Source organism: Salvia hispanica, chromosome 1 (genome assembly GCF_029641045.1).
Source record: "Salvia hispanica isolate PSC_SH4W2 chromosome 1, Shi_PSC_v1, whole genome shotgun sequence".
NCBI lineage: Eukaryota > Viridiplantae > Streptophyta > Magnoliopsida > Lamiales > Lamiaceae > Salvia > Salvia hispanica.
Window position 1 is genome coordinate 65,143,154 of NC_142692.1, and position 19,237 is coordinate 65,162,390.

The 19,237-nt window shown below is 39.0% G+C and overlaps 3 protein-coding genes across 6 annotated transcripts; all 3 read left to right on the forward strand.

The window, feature by feature from the left end:
• The first annotated feature begins 2,219 nt into the window (after positions 1–2,219).
• Positions 2,220–4,227, forward strand: PYR1 (Polyketide cyclase/dehydrase and lipid transport superfamily protein). 2 transcript variants are annotated; one of them, XM_048081905.2, is made up of 2 exons: positions 2,220–2,927; positions 3,978–4,227. In XM_048081905.2, exon 1 carries the CDS (start codon positions 2,308–2,310, stop codon positions 2,917–2,919), a length of 612 nt encoding a protein of 203 aa, XP_047937862.1. In that variant the 5' UTR covers positions 2,220–2,307; the 3' UTR covers positions 2,920–2,927; positions 3,978–4,227. The 2 variants fall into 2 exon arrangements, with proteins under 2 accessions (XP_047937862.1, XP_047937861.1); XM_048081904.1 differs by lacking the exon at positions 3,978–4,227 and adding an exon at positions 2,994–3,279 and having other exon boundaries at positions 2,221–2,927.
• A 3,304-nt stretch (positions 4,228–7,531) lies between these two features.
• Positions 7,532–8,230, forward strand: LOC148934407 (uncharacterized). Its single transcript, XM_089062293.1, has one exon. It carries the CDS (start codon positions 7,532–7,534, stop codon positions 8,228–8,230), a length of 699 nt encoding a protein of 232 aa, XP_088918419.1.
• A 7,114-nt stretch (positions 8,231–15,344) lies between these two features.
• Positions 15,345–17,953, forward strand: LOC125218549 (large ribosomal subunit protein uL6m-like). 3 transcript variants are annotated; one of them, XM_048120235.2, is made up of 3 exons: positions 15,345–15,471; positions 15,616–15,647; positions 17,259–17,953. In XM_048120235.2, exon 3 carries the CDS (start codon positions 17,370–17,372, stop codon positions 17,676–17,678), a length of 309 nt encoding a protein of 102 aa, XP_047976192.1. In that variant the 5' UTR covers positions 15,345–15,471; positions 15,616–15,647; positions 17,259–17,369; the 3' UTR covers positions 17,679–17,953. The 3 variants fall into 3 exon arrangements, with proteins under 3 accessions (XP_047976192.1, XP_047976190.1, XP_088926139.1); XM_048120233.2 differs by having other exon boundaries at positions 15,346–15,471; positions 17,354–17,953; XM_089070013.1 differs by lacking the exon at positions 15,616–15,647 and having other exon boundaries at positions 15,373–15,471; positions 17,354–17,953.
• The last annotated feature ends 1,284 nt before the right edge of the window (positions 17,954–19,237 follow it).

Sequence of the window (19,237 nt, forward strand, 5' to 3'; positions counted from 1 at the left end):
CTACACCACGGCCGAATATCTGTGGATTGGGTGTCGTTTCTAGGATGGAGGGGATGGTGATGGTGGACGAATACAGAGAAAGTGTTTAGAATCAAAAAGATAGAATACATTATTGAGTTAAAATCATTAATCCAATCAAAATTGAGATAACTAGCATTGACCGTCAAATTTTGACAGCGCCGTCCAAAATGAATCAAATTCAGACCGTTTTCATTTATACGGATATAATAATTCAAAAAATAATATTCCGAATTAAATTCATAAAAACGTTGCAGGTTTAGAATAAAACATTACGTTTGCTCTTTTTTTGAAATATAGAATGTAGTTTGCACAATTACTCAACAAGAAGCAATAGGATTCTCGTCTTGCAGTCATGATTTATTGGCAGATGTTTATAAGCACAAGTGTGCCCGCCCTCTTCAGTCTCAGAGCATCTCCAATGGGGCGGGTGTCCCATAGCCTTCCCGACTGACTTTCCCAAAACACCTCTTGCCATGTCATAAGGACCTCCTACAACACTGCCACGTCATAAGGACTTCCCACTGCACAGTGGCGGATGTCCCTCGCCCTTCCCGCGCGGACATCCCGCAATAAAAAAAATTCACAAATTCACCAAATTAAACAATTTACGGAATAATGTACGGAATTAAACAATTCATCTCGGGCTGTCGGGCATATTGTAGTACCCAGGCATCATCCCCGCCATTTGGGGTTGCTGCATCATCGTCGTCATTCTGGGCATCATCCCGGATATCGGTGCACTTCCGCCGGTATTTCCCCCGACTCGAGCGGGAATATACGACGAGAGAATATTCTGCGTTTGTGACTCGCTCGTGGCAGGAGAATCACTATCGTAGTGCTCCATTTATCGTCAAAAGAAATGAATGTAGAGAGAGAGAAACTCGTTAAAACAAGTGGTGCGAATGAAATGAAGTTCAACGAGCCGTATATATAGAGTTTGTAAAAAAAAAAAATCGAACGTCCGCCGCGGACATCCGTTGGCATGACACAGTGGCGGACGTTCGCCCGCCGTGGCGACGGACGTCCCGGCAACACCACGAATCTCCCGTGTCCGCACCGGACGTCCGCGACGGACGTCGGGCACGCTGTCCGACGCCCGCCGGGACATCCGCCGTTGGCGATGCTCTCACAGTGCATCTGAACATTTACTTATTAAACTACCATTTTACTTCGTTTTTCAGCTTATATTAAATCATTACTCCATGTGGTTAGCATGATTGAAAATACTCCAGAAGTCATGCTAAACTTAAATAAATTCCATCCAGTTATATGCTTTCAAAATCAGCTGAGAGAACAAGGTTCAAATTTGGATTAAAAAACTCCATTGATGACATGTCGGTGCCAAAAACTATACTTTCAAGTTTCAAGTATGGCCGAAAAATAGTTTATTTTAAGCTAACCAACTAGACAAATGTATTGCACTTTATAGTGTTCCACGATAGCAATACGCTATGTCAAATGTTCATATAGTATTTTATTTCCTTTCCCTATTCTCCAGCTTTTTTTAATTTTTTGTTAAATTTTATGAGTCAAATTAATTTGTTCATTTACACACAAAAATTATTAGAGTTAATATATTTTAATTTTATAGTTAGAATTAATTAACTTTGAGGTAAGCAAAATGATAAAGGATTGACACCTAATAATACGTAATATACGAGTACATTCCTAAATGTGAATAGCTTAAATGCCTAATCATTTTATGCAACGAAATTTTTTACATATAAATAAATTCATACCACAATTATTTTAAGGGGATTAGCTGTCTATCACCACAAAGTGTCCCATAAGTTATTATTCAACTTATTTAGAAAGCAAATTATGATTGGTCTAAAGCACACTTAAGTGCATGAGTTATCTTTTAAGACTTAACTGAGTTGATGTGAAAGTAGCGAGTTACATTAATTTATACCCTCTAAATCACATCTCACACTCCACCTTCATAATATAGTAAGAATTAAATACTAAAAGTCTTGAATTTAAGGTTTTGCATGGAAAAGAAATGAAAAAAATATGATGCCTAACCCAAAAAAGGATGTCAATAGTAATTTGAGTATTATTGTGCTCCCATCCACACTGGCCCTCCATTATTGCAAATTTTCAATTATATAAATCACAATAATTCACTATATTCTTATTCCCATTCTACCCTCAACCTCCCACCATTAATTATATGGAGTATATAAACTTTACAAAATTGAAGGAAAATACACACTTCTCAAATTCAACTCTATTTTCAGATTAATTAACAAATCTCTCTCTCTCTCTTCAGTCTTCCCCAATTCCATGGAGCCAATCGAAGATGCGATTAAACAGCCAGCATCAGAATCAACTGCGGAATCGCACCACGTAGCAGTTCCTCCGGGGCTGACACCGGAGGAGTTCGAGGATCTCAAACCCGCGGTGGCGGAATTCCACAATTACAGGGTCAACGCCGGCCAATGCTCCTCCATACTGGCGCAGCGCGTCCATGCGCCTCCGCAGGACGTCTGGTCCATCGTCCGCCGCTTCGACAAGCCGCAGACGTACAAGCACTTCATCAAGAGCTGCAGCGTGCGGGAGGGCTTCACCGTGCGCGTCGGCGAGCTGCGCGACGTCGCCGTCATATCGGGGCTGCCGGCGGCCACCAGCACCGAGCGCCTCGACATCCTCGACGACGACCGGCGCGTGACCGGATTCAGCATCATCGGCGGGGACCACCGCCTCAGGAACTACCGATCGGTGACGTCCGTGCACGAGCTCCCCGGCGGAAACTCCACCATCGTGCTGGAGTCGTACGCGGTGGACGTGCCGGAGGGGAACACGGAGGAGGACACGCGCCTCTTCGCCGACACGGTCGTGAAGCTCAACCTCCAGAAGCTCGCATCCGTCGCCGAAGCTAGGGCTACAATCGATTGAATTTACAGGTAATTAATTAATTAATTCCTATTTTCTGTCGCTAAGTCGTGTGATTATGATATGCACGGCTGCAGTAGCTATCAACGATCGATCTGCACACAATTTCTGCGATTCGAAATCTGGAAATAAGATTCGAAGAAAAAGGACTTAATATTGGGGTTTTTTGAGTCTTGTTTGGAACTAGTTCATCTCTTTCTTTTGTTCATTGATTGCTGTGTGAAATTTGATTTTTGGTGGATATTGATCAATAATTGGCGCTTCAAAAACTACTTTCTTCCAAAGGGGAAAAACAACATTTGTAATTGTAATATTGGCGATTGGAGCAAATGAAATTGGAGAATTTGAGGCTGTCGACATCAATCAATGCTTTTCCTTTTGCTGTTTGCATCAATTTATTCTTATTCCATTGGTAAATGTGGTAGCAAAATTATTTTGCTTTGGGAATTCAAATACACTCTATATTGGAAATTTCTGTACAAATAAAAATACTGTGCATTGTTAAATTGGTACATGAGCATCAATTGTGCAATTCTTCCTTGTGATGATTCTTGAATGGGTAATGAGTTTGGATATGACAACATCAACATTCACAGAATAGTTACTAAGTGAGATCTGGTAGCTGTCGAAATATTATTGAAAATAAAGAACAAGATATTCGAAATCAACGAATTATATCGACAGGCATGTTGCTATGTTGTACATGGGTCCCCTTTTATGTGGCACAGCTTGTGTAAATATTTTATGTTTTACTAGTAAGTAATATTTATGGATCTAGTTTTTAAGTTACTTATTATCTTTGCATCATTTTGTTCACTTCTATTTTGCCATTTTCAATTCCATTCATAAGAATATTATAATGGGTATTGATGTGATAATATATTTTTCTATAAAAGATAGTGATAAAATAACTCATTTTCTTTTCTATCCCTCATTTCATTATCCAACAAAAGTAAATGCATGTATACTTAAATATGGTATTGGAAAGATATCTGTTGAATGATCCAAGCACTTGATAAAGCCCTTCAAATTTGATCTGAGTTTGTTCTGGAATTTACAAGGAAAAAAAGAAGCTGAAAATGGATAAAGGTGGACACTGGACTGGACTTCTTTTTTCTTTTGTTTTTCTCTTTTTCTGGAAACTATATTGAGTATAGAATGGTCAAGAAAGCTCTTTCAGCTGAAGTCACATGAGCAAATACAAAGAAAGATTTATACGGTCGTCAACAATGCTACCTAAAAAACAAACCCCTTTTTCAGCTGCAATTTCAGTTGTCACTATAATATATTTCATTTTAATTTCAGCTGCAATTTTAGTTGTCACGTTAATATTTTTCATTCAATCACTACTATTGCAAGGTGATCAATCCTATTTAAGCCACAAATTAATTTGAGAAATATTATTTTAGAAAAGAAAAATTACTTCATACTATAACTTTAAAATGAAAAACTTGCAATAATTTGAAGTTAAATTATAATTAAAAGAATATAATTTCAAAACTAAAATTTAAGTAAGCCCCTAGTTTTTTTCAAGCTCCACACTCATCTTTTCACGGTGGAGACGCTCGGCCTCGCGCAATGTCGAAGGGTCCATAAAATGGCTGACTTGTACATCAGAAGCATCGCTTTCCCAAAGAATTTCATGCTCGGGGTCTAGCTCAGATTCACGCATTCAACCCTTGCCCTTCCTCTTGTTGTTTTATGGCCCATGGGATGAAAGTCGGAAGGCATCCGTGTGCTAAAACTCTCATCCAAAGGAGTGTTGATGCCAAATGTCTCGTCTTGTATGTCTCCGAAGAATTGATCTTTCTTTTCTCAGGACCGCCTAAATAACCACCTGAAAACTTTGGGTGGTTCCAAACAATGGCACAGTTGCCCCTGTCAATTCGTTGCAAGTCGTTGAATTGTTGGTATCCCACCCTACTGCATATGCGTAGGCCATGAAAATTGTCTGAGCACTTGAATCCATTTCTGATCATTTGTAGAAAGATTAAAAAAAGAGAGTGTAATAAGAAGAGTGAGTGAATGTGAAAAAAGAGTAGGAAATCATGAGTGTATGTAGCCGCACGGACCGTCGGATGGCTGGGCCGGCCTTTCAGCTGGATAGGGATCGATCGGCATAAAGCCTTACCGATTTCCGCATTGCAATGAAATCGCGCCCGGGCGGCTTTGTGGATGCCATAGGCATCAAGAAAAAGGGATTGATTGAGCCACAAATCCAACGCAAGGAAAATTTTTCAAATGTTATAGTAGCAAATGTGTAGAATGCAAGTGGCCATGTATTCTTTGCAAAAAGACTTGAGTTTGTTGTTGAAATGCAGTGCTACTTCCAACTTTACTTTGCGTGCGTGCACCTCTTTGCCGTCAATGTTAAAATAACTCATTGCTAAAAGATTTCATATTTTGCACTCTTGTCATAGATATAGTTTCTTATTGGAAAATGAAAAAAATTAGATACATGCGTAGCTTGTGTAATTGGTTAGAATTTAAATCTCTAATTTTAGATCTTTTATTTTCGTTCTATTGCAAATTATATAGGAATAGTTGCTTCAAAATGAAATCTGCCTACATGGCTACATACATTTGTTCCACAAGATTTTGAAATTCTTGATATACAAGTTTATTATATCTTAATCAAATCCAATAGATTTAAAATTTATTTTTCTCCTAGTTGAAAATTCCTCAGATGATCCGCGGTCGCTTTGTTCAAATTTGAACTGAAAGAGATTCAATATAAGGAAACTAACTAGTCATTTTCACTTTTTTCGGAAATATAGACAAAAAGTGGATAATAGTGACTTAGTCCATGAACTAAGGACATTTATGGTTTGCTGATTCTGCACACTCCGTGAATCGATTTTAAGATGGCAAAAGTGAATCTAAGGTGGCATTTAAATGAATAAAAACAAATTACACATCCCTTAATTTGTCTCCACCATATATCCAGATTCATCGAGTATCTTGATTTGATGGATTTCCCCCGAATTAAGAAAGCAACAAGGTGGAGTCCCCATATCCAATTCCATGGCAGACTTTAATGATGTAGCAAATGCATACAAATAAAGAGAAAAGGGGTTTGCATGAGGCCATCCACGTCCCTATATCATATTTATTCCTTAACTATATGGAAAGTGATCAATTGCTAACTCATCATTTAATTGCTAACTACAACTAATTTAAGGTCATAGGATTTTAGAAAACGTGTGGTCTACAATTTGCCACGTGTAATTCTCATTTTTATTAATAAAATAAAAAAAGATAAAAAAAAAACTCCAAATTGAGGTTTTGGATGAAAATGTCAATATAGTGTTTCGAAAATATCAACACAATGCTTTGAAAATGTCAACACAATGCTTTAAGAATGTTAACTCATTGCTTATATTGACATTCTACATGTATTATATTGACATATTTTGTATAGTATGTTGACATTTCTGCTTGTACGAAAAAATTAAAAAATTTTGAATTTTTTTTCAAATTTTGACGTCGGAACAAATGCATGTAGGACATTGTTGGAATCCTTATGAAATTATCTTTAATTTGATATATGTTATATGAGTTTAAAGTTTTGGGATTTCTTTTAAAAGTTAGTTATAACTAAATATGTAGTTAATTGACATTAATACCCCTATTGATATTTTTTGGAATTAATCATATTGCCTTATTGACGTTTTTCGTTGATCGTATTGACATTTAGGGATTAATGATCTAAGTCCTTAATTTGAATATCTAATGGCTATTATTTAGTTGTAGTTAGCAATTACGTTATGAGTTAACAATATAACACTCCTCTAACCATCTCATCCATTAACTATTCATAAGTCCCACTGTACTTTTCAGCCCATCTCTTAACTAAGAGACAGCGCCTGCATCCCTCCATCTCTTAACCATCTCATCCCTTAACTATTCATTCAATTTCATTTTTTATTTTTAATTCCAACAAATTCAATTAATAAAAACACACTTCATTAAATAAAATAAACATTACAATTTAAAGGCCTAAAAAATAAAAAAATACTCACTCCGTCCCACATTTGTAGTAACATTTAGTTATGACACGGGTTTTAATGAATTGGTGGAGTGTGTAATTAATGAAGTGAGAGGTGGAGTGTGTAATAAATGAAGTGAGTTGGTGGAAAGTGAGATGGTTGCCTTTTTAGATTTTAAAATGTTTCTTTTTTGACTTATAAGTTTTGTTGTTAAAATTATTTAAACTTATGGTTTTTAATTTTCCAACTTGTTTAATCTTTTTTCCTTACAAAAATTTAAGCTTTGCCAAAGTTAAAATTTAAAAAAATGTTTCACACATTGCACACCCTTGTTTTTTTCGGCCTTAACATCTCAACAAATTTAAAGAGGGAATCAAATTCAATATTCACTAACTCAAACTCCAAATTATGGAGGGAAACATTCATTACATTCACATGGAGGGAAAAATCCAAAACCAAATCCCATGGAGGGAAAGATCCAAAACCAAATCTAAGCTAAACTATACCTATAAATACATTCACTCCACCATTAATCCAAGCACTTGAACTCCACCTACCAACAAACCGACCAAAAGGTATTTATAGCTAAATTACCCTAGGAGAATTCTCATCATAGGGCCGAGGAGATGGAGCAAGAGATGGAGCAACAGACAGAGCAGGAGCATATGCTCCAGATGGAGCAACATATGGAGCAGGAGCAGGAGCAGTTTCAAGAGGCAGAACCAGAGCAGGGGCCGAGGGCCAACCGGACTTTGAGCAGCCAAGAGAAGAACCATATTGTGCGGTTCCTTCAACAGCAATGCAGAGCTGGAGCACTGCCACATGGTTCATTTGAACTGGCAGCCAAGAGATTCAAAGTACACAGAACGACAGTGAGCCGTTTATGGGGGATAGCCAAACAGCACATTGAAGATGGGAAACCTGTTGTCATGATGAGCAGAGTATCAGGATATACTAAGAAAATAGGTAAACTAAATTTTGATGGAGATAAGTTCAGACAATTGACTTTTCTTGAGAGATCTTGCTATAGAAAAGTTGCTAGTAAGATGGAAGTGAGCAAGACCACAGTTGGTAGATGGGCAAAGAATAACCTGATAAGGCCACATACAAATGCCATAAAGCCAGCACTGACTGAAGCAAATAAAATCAGTAGAATGAGATGGTGTCTTACTCATATTCAGCCAGCTATAGATGAAGGGAAGCTTATTTATCATGCAAGGCACAACACAGTTCATATTGATGAGAAATGGTTTTACATGACAAAAGCTTCAGACATATACTACCTGTTGCCGGATAAGGATGAGCCTTACAGATCTTGCAAATAAAAAAGATTCATCACAAAAGTGATGTTCATGTGTGCTGTAAGTAGGCCACAGTTTGGGACAGATGGGCAGACCATCTTTGATGGTAAAATAGGCATATTCCCATTCACAGAACAAGTTCCAGCCAAAAGAAAGTCAAAGAATAGGCCAAGTGGGACACTGGAGACAAAGTCTATTCCATCAGTTAACAAGGAAGCAATGAGAGAATGTCTCTTGAATCAGGTATGGATATTTTTCAACTCACATTCCTATCAGACATTTGTAATGTCATCACTTAGCCATTCATTTATTTATTCATACATAATGCACAGATTATTCCAGCAATCAAGGCTAAGTGGCCAGCCAATGCAAGCAAGGATATATAGATGAATTATTGGGTAATGTTTGGAGTTCTTTTGAGGAACTCACACCACAAACTTTGAACAATGTTTTCTTAACATTGCAAAGTTGTTTCAGCAAGATCATAGAAGTGCATGGGGGCAACAACTACAAAATACCCCACTTGAACAAAGAAAGGCTGAGAAGGACAGTGGGGCTTCCTACATCACTTGAAGTTGAAGAAAATCTGGTAAGAGAAAGCTTGGAGTATCTACTACTCCCTGAGAATGATGTGGGTGTCTCATATTGCATAGGGCACCTAATCAATGTTTTAGATTTCTAGCTATGCCACTTGGATCAAGGGGTTTACAGTATAAGCATCAAAATAGGTTGGTGTTTAGGATGTAAACTTGTTTATTGGGTTATAGCCTTCATTTTGGGCTAGGATTACCAGGCTGCATTCTGGTATATGGTACATAGGCTTGCTTACAGCTCTAGAAGTTGCATTTTGTATGAACTCTAAGTGTAAGACATGGTTGGTGTGTGTTTTTTTAAAATTTGTAAATCAGAGCCAACAAACCAACAAAAGACAGCAAAATTGAAAATCAGAGCCTCCAAACCATCAAATGGGTGGCTAAGTTCACAAAAAACCAACCAACACAGAGGAATCATAGCTGAGCATGCATAACTCTCACAAAAGCTTCATCACAGAGGAGTAAACACACAATCAGAGCCCATAAACCAGCCAAAAGACATCAAAATTGCAAATCAGAGCCTCCAAACCATCAAAGGGGTGGCTAAGTTCACAAAAAACCAACCAACACAGAAGAATCATAGCTGAGCATGCATAACTCTCACAAAATATTCATCACAGAGGAGCATAAATGCAAATCAGAGCCAACAAACCAACCAAAGACATCAAAATTGCAAATCAGAGCCTCCAAACCATAAAGGGGTGGCTAAGTTCACAAAAAACCAACCAACACAGAGGAATCATAGCTGAGCATGCAAAACTCTCACAAAAAATTCATCTCAGATGAGCAAAGTTGCAATTCAGAGCCTCCAAACCATCATAGGGGAGCCTAAGTTCACAAAAAACCAACCAACACAGAGGAATCATAGCTGAGCATGCAAAACTCTCAGAAAAAATTCATCACAGAGGAGCAAAGTTGCAAATCAGAGCCTCCAAACCATCATAGGGGTGGCTAAGTTCACAAAAAACCAATCAACACAGCCAAGGCAACAATAACCCTCAATCAATTCAACTGAAACAGCCTCCAAACCCTACACAGGGGGTGGCTTAGAATTGAAAAAATACTCACAGATTAGAGGAGATCTTTCATGCCCGGCAACAAGATCAACAACATTGCTTTTTCATTCTCGATGTACTCCACCTTTGATGAAGACTGTGGTTTAGGTTCAGATGCGTCAAAGGGGAGCCAAGGTGCCTGCGTTTCAGAGTCTTCATAGGGCTGGAACGGTGGTAGACGTTCAGATCCGTCAAAGCCCTCAGACGGTGGCTGGGTTTCAGAGTCGTCATAGAGCTGGAACGGTGGTTGACGTTCAGACCCGTCAAAGCCCTCAGACGGTGGCTGGGTTTTAGATCCGTCGAAGTCCTCGGCCGGTGGGGGAAGCTCAGTTTCTTCGACGACCTCATACTCGTCAACCCCCCCAAACCGTCGTGGATTTCCCGATCGGTGGTACTAATCGACCGCTCGTTTGATTTCCCACCGTTCAATGACTTCTGGTGGTGTATCAGGGACGATTAAGGTTCCGGGAGGTGTATCGAAAGATGACAACGATTCAAACTTCGACAAAGCATCCCATTCATTAGCGATGAGAAGCGAACGGCGATGGAGTAATCGTCGGATTTAGATCGGCGATTACAGTAGGAGCCGATTAGGGTTCTTCGATTAGGAATAGAGAGAGACGGGAAGGTGGAGTGAGAGAGAAATGAAAGTCAAATGAGGGGGGTTGGGGGGGGTTAAGTGTTTGATTTATTTTTTGGTTTATTTTTGTGTATATAATGGCATTTGAGTGTAATTTTATTGAATAATGGGGTAAAATTTTATGTGCAAATATGGTAAATTCTAAATGTTACTCCAAATATGGGACAGACTTTTTCTGGGATGGAGGGAGTACACAATTAAAATCCTAAAAAAAATTAAAAATACATAATTAAAATACTCTAATTTAAATTATAAATACTACTCCGCCGGCGAATCATCCCCCGAAGTCGACGGTGCACCCAAGTTAGATCGAGCCCGAATACCAAGTTGAGCTTTCATATGCACAATTCCGTCCATATGGGCTTCAAATTGGGGAGGACTCATTTTTGAAGTGTCAGTGACAAGGAAGAGGTTTTATATTAGGGGCGACGACTCTTGTGTGTGCGTGTCAACTGGCCAGGAGGGTGCCTAGACCTAGCTGTGTCGTTGGGTCTGTGCCTAAAACCTCTTGTCAACAAAAATACCTCAACCCACTTCTACTGGCTAGTATAATGGAGTAAGGGTCGATCCCACAGAGATGGATGTAGGCGAAGTGCAATTGCAAAGACATTTCGGAAGGGTTGGTTTGCTACCACGCTTTTGGAGTTGAGTTCTACCTAGGTGTAAAATTAAAATGAGACTCTACCTATACTGACCAGTAAGTAACTAAATGCTTAATGCTACTGGATGTGTACGTGAATGTGAAAGTTGGACACCTAGTTATGCATATGAGAAGCTACTAGATAAAACTTACTAAAAATGGCTAGACAAAAGGTAAAGGGAATCAAAGGACATGCTGGCAAACTGGCTGCTGGGTTGTAGAAAAGCTGAAAAAGTGCAAGTACAAAAGCAAAAAGTAACAAAAGTAACATATCTTTGATTGTGACATTTCCTTCTTCACCAAGCTAAATTAACCAGATCTAACAAACTCCATTGATGAATGCTCAAGCTCAAAAATTCGTAAATGCAATACTTAACTTGAAATCAAGAACGAAAGCAAGAAAAACTGAGATTTACGCATACTGGTCAATAGGACAGAGTGACAGAAACAAACAGAAACGAATTCCATGCATTTTTTAGAAACTTAAACCGATTAAAACTTGTAAACACATTAAGGAAAGATTAGATCTAACTAAGGTAGGCAGATTCAAGCACTTAAGCAACAGAAATCAACATAAAACTACCGGATCTAGCTAACTAGGCAGAATGAAATCGTAAGCAAGCTGAAACACAAAATAAAACTACAATAAACTTCATTGCATTCAAGATTATCACCCAAAAGATGTTCCAACCAAAGTAACTACTAGAATCCAAGTTTAATGCAAGCAAAACAAGTACTTAAGTTAAGAAATCTTAAAAACAAAGAAAATAAAAGATTGTTTGGCTCCTCGGAAACTAAAAATGGAAGAACTTTTGGAACTATGGCGGCTGGAATGATTCAGGCATGATGACTCCCCGCCGGCTGGTGGCCGGAATCTTCATGGCAGGCTGCTGGATTTAGAGAGTGGAACTTAGAGCTAATGGAGCTATTCTCTCAAAAGTGATTTCAAAGTGATAAGTCCCCAGTCTCTTTATGTTCAACTCCTATAAATAGGGTGGCTTGCCCTAATTTCTAGGGTTGCCTCTTCATGCGAAACGACAACTTTGCCCCTCTTTAGTAGGTGATTGTTCCAAGCAAGTCCTTCCTTCTCGTGTCTAGTTCGGTAGCATCCATTCTGGCCAGTTTGCACCTTTTCTGCCCATAATTGCCAGTTTGCACTTTCCTGCTCATACCGGCCAGTTGCACATTTTTAGCTGCTTTTTCACTCGAATTTCTTCCGATCCTTTCCTCCTGATTTGGTACCTCAACCTGCACACTTTAGCAACTATTTTGCAGATATTATCCAATAAAGCACGTTATACTGACCAGTAACCAAGGCTTTGAACGAGACTCATCAGTCAGCCATCGTGGCGACTAGGTACATGGACATTAGGGTGTTCGAGCCCGAGCCCGAGCCCGCCTGGCTTGATTTGCCGCGGCCCCTCCCCCTCCCTCTAGCTGCCTTCGCCGCCTTGGTCACTTGGGGCCGACGTCGTGAACCGGAAGACCCCCCCTGCATCATCGGTTGGCGTGCCCTCTTGTGAGGTGTTGCCTTCGCCGCCATCACTAGACGAGTAGTGGCCACGCGCCGTGTGCTTCGTGCGTTTCGAGCCCGAGCCCGACTCAACACCGCCAGCCCACCTTTCAAGATGGTGGACGTGCGACCAAACTTCGACATGCTTGAAATCTTTACCGACGTCGTCTTTGAAGACCCGCAACTCCGCTCTCAGAATGTCGGCTCCCCTGGCTCCGCTTTGGTAATTCGCCTCTTCTGCCCTGTATATCACGCAAAATTGTTTGAAATCTTTGTCGCATCGGTACCAATGACTGCGGAGCATCTTCACGTTGCGGGCAAAGGTCTTCTTCGGCCTTCGTGCGTTGTAAAATTATGTGACTTTTTTCCAGAAACACAAGTGGGTTTGTTGATTCCCTATGACGGGATCGTACGAAATGCTGATCCAAGCGTCGTACAGAGCCAACGTCTCCTTTTGGCTGTATGGATGACGACCGCCGTCCCCCACAACCTCGTGGTCGCCCTCTTCCTCCTCGGCATTGACGCCGATCCTGGCGGAGCCTCCACCTATCGGCCGGTATTCCAAAGTGCGTTCCCCGAAAAATTCTCCGAAATTTGGGATAATCTCGGCAATTGCCCGTACCTCTGGGGGAGGGACGATAGTATGCATCCACATCAAAATGTGGTGTTTGTTACGCCGACGGAGTCGTCGAGCCTTGGGTGCCCGGCGACGAACCGGGAGTACCCAAAACTTTGTACATGCTCGCCCAATCGCCAAACGAGTTCAAGTCGAACCCGTCGGAGCGCCGCGAGCTGCCGCCGCTGGAGTTTCCATCGCCGGACATTTTTTTCAACAATTGGAGAGAAAAGAATAGATGAGTGTAGTGTTTGTGTGTAAAATGGAGAATGGAAGATGAATGGAGTATTTATAGAATAATAAAAGAAAAATTAAAAAAAAATTTAAAAATTCGACCGTTTGGAATGGTTAAATGACCGTTTAAAAAAAATATTTTTTTTGAAATTTCGAACTTTTAAAAAAATAAAAAATTATGACGTCATAATTCGATGCCCACTCGCGGGGCGGCGAGTGGGTGTCACGCCATCCGCCAACGCGCGCCACGTGGCCCGCGCGCGTGGCGAGACAGCTCGAGGCCGGCCTCTTCCGCGCGCGACGCGCGACGGGATGTCCCGTCTCGTCGGGACGAGTTCTATGTTGCAACGCGGTCTCACCGCCGTCTCGTCTCGGCGGGACGAGACCGAGACAGTGGCGAGCCGCGCTGCGGATGCCCTCGCAATTATGTGGAAACATGTTATGGAATTTAGGCATTGTTCAGACTAAGGACCCGTTTGATAGCCAACGGAGGATAAAAGGCGCCCAGTTAGTAATCTAAGGAATGGAGGCCCGGTGGGCCAAAATTTGTTATCTTTGACAGCCGTTTGATAGGCAATATTTAATTGACTATATTCTATTGTCATTGTTTGATAGCATATTATTAAAAATCTATTTTAGCATTGAAGGGATCTTCTCGATCCCCAAAAGCAGAACTCATTTTCCTATCTTTTTTCCCTCTTTTCTCCCCCTTTTTTTCTTAGTCCCCAAAAGTAGAACTCAAATTCACGAGGATTGCAACAGATATGTTTGTGTGTATGCAGTGCTCGGCAGAGATCCAATATCGAAAAAGACCTGTCACAGCAAATTCAGTCAGTTTCAACAATGAAAAGAAGAATTCATGTGGGGTCAGAATCTGCAGAAGAATGAGAAAAACAACAATGACCTGAAATTGGTGTGCCTTGTTATTGGGTGTCGTTGCAACGACACCCAACAAAACCCTATTCCCCAAGCTACACCGGCATACAAATCGTCTCCCAAAGCGACGACTTGAACTGCTCACAACAAAAATCAAGATGATAAAAGCAATATAATGAACTCCAACCTGAGATGTTTGTGAGATGCACAATTGAATTTGCAACTAGGGGTTAAGAGCAAATGAACTCAAAAATGGCGTATGTGGGAAGATTTGAGAAGAATGAAACTTGCGTCCCTTTTCTCAGCCCAAGAATCAATGCAGATTACTTATCTAAAAACAAACCTGAAGATACTGTGCATTTGTGGCTTAAATCTACGGGCCTAGGCGGGCCAGAGTAAAAAAATGGGCTAATGTCGTGGCCCAACAAGGGTATCAAACGAACGAAAATAACTAGTTACTAATCTATTTCTTGGCTCCCGTAGGCTATCAAACGGCTCCTAAGTATCATTATAGTAGGTGGCATAAGGCCTTTGCTGGCATTTATTGGGATTTGTATTATTATCGCCAAAGAGATATCGATTTGTCTCTTGAATCAATAATGATTCTCTATTTATTTCATGGTGACTCGAATCTCGACTGATTAGATGAAGAAGAAAAATCTAGCAATGAAGTTGCACACTTGTAATTGATCATATTTATGGTTACAGTAGCCTCACCAGTTCACCGGCCGATCCGATTTTTAAAACATTACTTTTAGTGTATCATGTAGTATCTATTCTGATTAAAAGTATTGAAACCATCGTACCAATATTCTCAACTTTAACTTGGAACAAGTCTTAAAAATGTAAATGAAGTTGGATTAAAAAAGCTGGTAGAATATAAGGTATCAAAAATAAACGTTACTACTATACTACACGATCTATTATAAAAAAAAATTGAGATATTTAATAAGTAGGAAAACATGAATTAAATTTAAAATATATTGTATAATTGAGGTGGGTTTTGCAAATTCCCCAATTCACGATACATTGAAAATGCTCTAATTCTTCTTCTCGTCCGCTCTCCGACTGCCTCCTATCGCGTATCGCCGCCGCCGAGTATGCTCTTCTCTCCCTCTGATCTTAACTAAGTTGTTTATCCACATCGGAATTTAATATTTTGGCTCCTAAGAGTTTATTAGCTGCAGCGTTTAACATCTACCATTTTCCAATTTTCCTTCAACTTCTCTGTATTATTTTCAGGAATTTCCTCCAATTCATACACAGGATTCTAGGTAAATTCACAATCCCCTTGTTTGGTGTGTGCGTTTGATGTGAATGCCACTTAGAATGTGCTGATACGGCGACATTTGTTGCGATGGTTCATTGATTTAGTGCGAAACTTATGTGCAGATTAACTGTTTGATAAAATCTTTCTGTTAACCATAGATGGGGTTTCATCAAAACGGAATGGTTTGGTTTGGAAACTGGACGCAACTTGTTGATTTACTTCTCGAGTTAGGTTAAGCAATGTTAAATAATTTATGGAATTATTTCATTTGAGGCAGTAGGGAAGTAAGAAAGATGGAGGGATATCCTGGTTGAATATCAATAGTCTAGTTGTTGATCTGTAAGTTCAGTTCATATCTTCTTGATTTAGATCAATTACTGGGAAGCAGCTCTCCGGTTAAGCCTCTACTGCCACTACTGTTAGGAAATCATAGCAAGAACATGCTTTTGCTTGCTGCTCTTCTTGTACCTTTTGCGAACCTACTTGGTTAAATTGATTTTTTGTGCTTTGCGAAGCTTAGGTATTTTGGACTGACAAATTTACTTGATAAAATATGCTAGAAGCACTTTAACCTTCCCAATGCTTATTAGACTATTATAGTATGCAGAGTCTTTCCTTAGGTAAATATTTAGCTCTCAGTTGTAAGTTGTAACAGAAAAGAGAATGTTGTAATGATCACCTTAACTTCTCAACTTGGTGCAATATCACAATTTCATAAAAATAGAATGCAAACTGAAATGATTTCAAATTGATAAAGGACATGGTTTTAAAGAAGACATCTATCTAGCATTAAATTACCAATTAGGGATAACTTCAAACAATGTAAAGAATAGTCATCTAAAACTCCAATCATTGCAACAGTCTTTGAGCACTCAAGGCATTGTCTGCAACCAAGATCATATCTTCAGAGCATGAAAATTTTAACCGGGCAACCAAAAGTGGTATAAAAAAGAAAAGCTGAAATTACTGTTATATCTTCATGAGTACTCTGCTTATATGTTTATAAACCATCGCCCCATGTCATTGAAGATATCTTTTCTACAGTAACAATGAGCACTCGCACGTCACTAGACTGTCCACAAAGTTCAGGCTTTGTAAATCTTAATGGGCCCAAGAATACAAACTTTTTCCTGATGTCTTGAATTTTAAGCAGTTTTTGTCAGGCTCAACTAACTGTTTGGGCTGCCATAATAAACCTAGGCTTGCACATAACTGATACCAAGTTTCCTGGCGTACAAGGCTATTGGACTGTCAGTATCACATTATGAATAACTAGTATACAATTCAAGTTAATCTAGGTATGATTTCACTTACATGGCCTATGCAAACTTTGTGTAGGCCATGTCAGTTTAAAGAGTTTAAAACAACAAATGATGGAGCATTTAGGTAGTAGTATATGTATTAGGCTATACAAGTGTATCCCTCTAATCTGAATTGTTGCAGTTAAATTTTTACATGCTGGTCACTCTGTGTGTGTTAACTGTATATATACTGACACCATCTTTCCTACTTCCGGTGTGTGCCCAGAAATAAAGCCTTGTTTAAATGAAATAGTATTAAATTTCATATGCAACAGCAGCCTAATGAAAAGGCCATTTATCATGCTTCATTTCAGTTCTCTCCCCAACAGGCATCATCAGCAGTCACAACTTCGTAAATTTTTTGATTTCTTCTGGACACTGTTGTTCATGCTTATTCTCGACTTGGTAGGTGATTGATATTATACATGGAGGCCAAGTTCTTCCGCTTTCTTAAGATTGTTGGAGTCGGTTTCAAAGCTAGAGCAGAGGCCGAAGGGCGTCTCCTGTACCTAAAACTTGGTTATAGCCATGAGGTGGAATTGGCTGTGCCTCCTGCAGTTCGTGTATTCTGCTTCAAAAACAACGTAGTATGCTGCACTGGGATTGACAAGGATAGGGTGCACCAATTTGCTGCTGCTGTTCGGAGTTGCAAGCCTCCTGAGGTTTACAAAGGCAAAGGTATTATGTACATTGATGAGGTCATAAAGAAAAAGGAGGGGAAGAGATCAAAATAAGAGGCTCTATGCTCTGCATATGCTACTCTAGATTTTTAATAAGTTTGGTATACAGAATTCGATATTGTTTCCTGGCTGACGGTTCTTTTTTTCATTGAGGATAAACTTTTAGAATGTCTCCATGTTTATGATTCATGACTAGACTGTATTAGATCAAGCCTTTTAACAGGCTGTATGTCTGAAGATATTTGACATCTTTCTTCAATCAACTTTGAGCCTGAAAGTGACTTGAATAGTTGACTACTCCACAGGTTACAGTATTTCTTTTGGTTTAATGGGGTGTTTTTTATATGTACTGCTCTTGAGGACTAATTATCCTTATATATTAAAATAAATGAATATACTGAATGCATTTCGCTCTAATAATAGGAATTTTATGATTGTATAGGAAGTTATGTGAAACAAGATCCTGTTTAATTTTGTATTATCACCTCAGTCCAGCAATAGTAGACTCATTTTATCATAGGACTTGCATAAATTTAGGCATTTCTATTATTACATGTATTTTTTTTAATTCATATTTTTTAAAAAAATTTACCAAAAAGATGGCGAGTGAATTCAGTATTCAGATGAAAAAAATAAAAGCTATCAAATCGAAATTGATAAGGTCCCTTCCAATGGTAGTGTCTCCTCTAAATTAAGCAGCACATCATCAACCATCAACATCAACTTTTAATTAACAACGCTATGGCCCAAAACATTAACTCTAATGAGAAGAAAATAGAATCAGGGTAGCTCTGCTTCAGCCGAATTGAGGATTGGCGCTGTTGGGTTGGGGAAGTAATAGATTCCGGGACTCCGTTGGGTCGGCAGTCGGTAGAGGGCATTTCCTGGGGTTCTTCAGTGCTGCGGTGAAGTCCACCGACTCCTGCAGCCCAACCTAGCCCCGTCACTGGACCCTGGTGCAACCAATCATGTTCATTACTACAAGATCTCTTACTAGATACTTGTACAACTAATCATGTTTCTTACATCTTGCAAGGGTGTTCGCCTATATGAGTGCGAGGTCACTATCTCTAGAGGCACGGCACTGAATTGTCGTCAAAATCTTTATATTCTAAGTTATATTTAGATGGTTATTTATAGAGTTTGAGCATAATATTCCGTAATTCAAATAACAGAATCAAATCACCCCAAAGTAATATTTCAGTTTGAATTTATTAAATTTTCAAATCTGATTATTCTTTTTCTTTGAAATTCGGATCTACAATTCAGTTTGGATTGATTTTTGTAACTTTAAAAAACAAATCCTAATATAATTTTATTAAAATATAACCTAATATATTATAATAATAATAATAATAATAAAATGTTTCAGATTTTAGCTTTCCAGTTTTTTTGGAATGATTGAATATTTATGATAAGCTTGAAATTAATATAAAATATTCGGATTTTCTTATATTTTAAATCATTTTGAATTTATATTCTCAAATTCCGATTCAATCGGTTCAAAGTAGCCAAAAATAACTGATTATAATTATAAAACAATTTTGAAACTATTATGTTAAGTTATACCATCAACTATTATTAATTTTTGTGTGATTAGAGTATATTGTTGA

What these genes read in the sequence shown, in the direction of transcription:
- PYR1 (XM_048081905.2), top strand. Translation starts at nt 2,308, where the DNA reads ATGGAGCCAATCGAAGATGCGATTAAACAGCCAGCATCAGAATCAACT.
- LOC148934407 (XM_089062293.1), top strand. Translation starts at nt 7,532, where the DNA reads ATGGAGCAAGAGATGGAGCAACAGACAGAGCAGGAGCATATGCTCCAG.
- LOC125218549 (XM_048120235.2), top strand. Translation starts at nt 17,370, where the DNA reads ATGGAGGCCAAGTTCTTCCGCTTTCTTAAGATTGTTGGAGTCGGTTTC.